This window comes from Tachyglossus aculeatus, chromosome Y2 (assembly GCF_015852505.1).
Source record: "Tachyglossus aculeatus isolate mTacAcu1 chromosome Y2, mTacAcu1.pri, whole genome shotgun sequence".
NCBI classification, from domain to species: Eukaryota; Metazoa; Chordata; class Mammalia; order Monotremata; family Tachyglossidae; genus Tachyglossus; species Tachyglossus aculeatus.
The window spans coordinates 4,561,034-4,563,437 of NC_052094.1; the positions used below are offsets into that span (position 1 = coordinate 4,561,034).

General features: G+C 67.6%; 1 protein-coding gene across 1 annotated transcript; it reads left to right on the forward strand.

Moving 5' to 3' along the window:
* The first annotated feature begins 562 nt into the window (after nt 1-562).
* Nucleotides 563-1,840, forward strand: FOXQ1 (forkhead box Q1). The gene is given in 1 exon segment (XM_038768086.1): nt 563-1,840. A coding segment is annotated over 1 exon segment (1,278 nt).
* The last annotated feature ends 564 nt before the right edge of the window (nt 1,841-2,404 follow it).

The following is a 2,404-nucleotide window of genomic DNA, read 5'->3' on the forward strand; positions in this document are numbered from 1 at the left end:
TGACAACCGTCCTGCTGCTGATGGGGTGGCGGCCCCCGGGGCGGCACTGGGGCCCGGGCGGAGACGTCCGGCAGTGACCGCGACGCCTTCGAGCGGGGACCCCTCCCCACCCGGGGCGCCGGCGACTCCCCGAGAGGCCAGGAGCCCCTGAGGGCGACGCGCCCTCGACGAAGCGCTCTGCGGTCCCCTGCGGCCTCAGTGCCCGGCGCTCCGCGATGGCCGTCCCACGCTGATTACGGAGCGGCCTTGGGTTTAGCCACCGGGGCTTCCTTGGCCGGTGCCCGCAGCTGGCCATTTGGGTTTCTTCCTCCCGAAAGCCCCGCTTCCCGCCGCCCTCTTTCTTCGCCTTTCCGTCCTCCCCTGGCTCCGGCAGGACAAGGGCCCGCGCAGCGCCTCGGCCCGAGTGGCGGGGGGCGGGGAGCCAGGCGTCCTCGGCCCCTCCACCTGCTCTGGCCGCCGCCGCCGCCGCCGCCCCGCGGAGGGGAGGGGGGCTGGAAGGAGAGAGCGACGGGTGGGCGCCGGGGGCTGTGGCGGGAGCGGCGGGGCTAAGCCGAGCGGGGGGATGAAGTTGGACGTCTTCGCCCCCCAAGCCAACGGCGAAGCCGAAACGGGCGGCGACCTGGAAGGGGCGGGCGGCGGCGGCGTTGGCTCGTCGTCTCCCGTCTCGGGCCCCGGAGTGGACGAGACGGGCTCCGGCGGGGACTGCGCCGCCCACTGCCCGGGCAGCGGCGAAGGGGCCGCAGCCGGGGGAAACTCGGCCGGGGCCGGGGCCGCGGGGGTGGCCGGGGGCGGGCGCACCAAGCCGTACACCCGCCGGCCAAAGCCCCCCTACTCGTACATCGCGCTGATTGCCATGGCCATCCGCGACTCTGCCAGGGGCCGCCTGACGCTGGCCGAGATCAACGAGTACCTCATGGGCAAGTTCCCCTTCTTCCGCGGCAGCTACACGGGCTGGCGTAACTCGGTGCGCCACAACCTGTCGCTCAACGACTGCTTCGTCAAGGTGCTGCGCGACCCTTCGCGGCCCTGGGGCAAGGACACCTACTGGATGCTCAACCCCAACAGCGAGTACACGTTCGCCGACGGGGTCTTCCGCCGCCGCCGCAAGAGGCTCGGCCACAAGGCGAGGGCGGCCGCGTTGGGTCCCTCGGCCCGTCCTACCGCGGAGGGGCCGTTGGTCGCGGGTCCCGGGCCCGCCCGCCTCCTCCCGCGCCCATCGGCCTTGGCTCCCCTCCCGCCCGCCCCCTCGTTCCCGCCGCGCTGCAAGGAGGAGGAGGCGGGCGCGGGCGCCAGCGCCTAGTTCTCCAGCTCCTTCGCCATCGAGAGCATCCTCAGCAAGCCCTTCCGCCGCGGCGGGGAGCCGGGCGCCAAACCACGGCCGCATCCCCCACGGCCTTGCGGCTGCTGTGGACCGCCGGCTACCCGGCACTCGACCCGTACAGCGCGGCCCCGCAGCCTCAGCCCTCCGCGGCTCTCTTCTCCGGAGGCTGTGGAGGAGGAGGGGGCGCGGCGGGAGGCGGGTCTCTCCTGCAGCTATACGCCTAAGGCCTTCAATGAGCCGCAGCTTCTGGAGGCTTGGAGGAGGGGGGCGCCGCCGGCCCCCAACACCGACCCTTGCTCAGAGCCTCCGCCGGAGCCGGGACATCCTCCGGGTCAACCGCAGCAGCAGCAGCAGCACCATCTCTTCCTCTCCGCTTCTCTGGCCGCCGCTGCCAAGGTTTTCCGCGGCCCGCAGGCTGGAGGCGGGTCGCAGCTGTACTGCCCCCTCCGGCTGTCCGCGGCCTCCCGCTACGGGCCCAGCGCCTACCTGACCTACCCCGTGGAGACGCTCCTCGCCTAAGCGGGCCCCCCGGGCCGGCCGAGGAATTAGTGACGGCCGAGAGAGGACGATCGGGGGGCAGCGGCCAGAGAGATCTGGGCTGGCTCCGAGTTCTGCAGTTTCACCCTAGAGGGAACGAGACCTTTAAAGCAAGTTTCATGTGCCTGAAAGCCGAATGATTTCAGGATGATGTTTTAATCAGTCAGAAAGGGTTTGTTTTGTTTTTAATGGGACTTTTCGGTGGACCAAAGCGTTTCTTAATAATAGATATAACTACTTGACCAAGCCAGTTTTCCCTCGGGTCTTCACTTTCCAATTTGCCTCCTTTCTTTGCCCCGAACCCTTCCCTTTCTTCCTACCCCTTTCCCTTCTCCTTTCTAATATCCCCATTCAACAAGAGCAACTTCTTATAAGAACCTGTTCCGTGAGATAAGGTGAACGACTACGCTGGGGTGCATTGACCCCACTGTGGGCTGTGCCAGTGTGAATGAGTGAGCTCTCATATCTTTCTGGTGTTTTAAGATGAGAAAGGTCAGAGATTTTCTAAGGATTTCTGTGCTCCAAACTGTGCCAAAAAGGACTTTA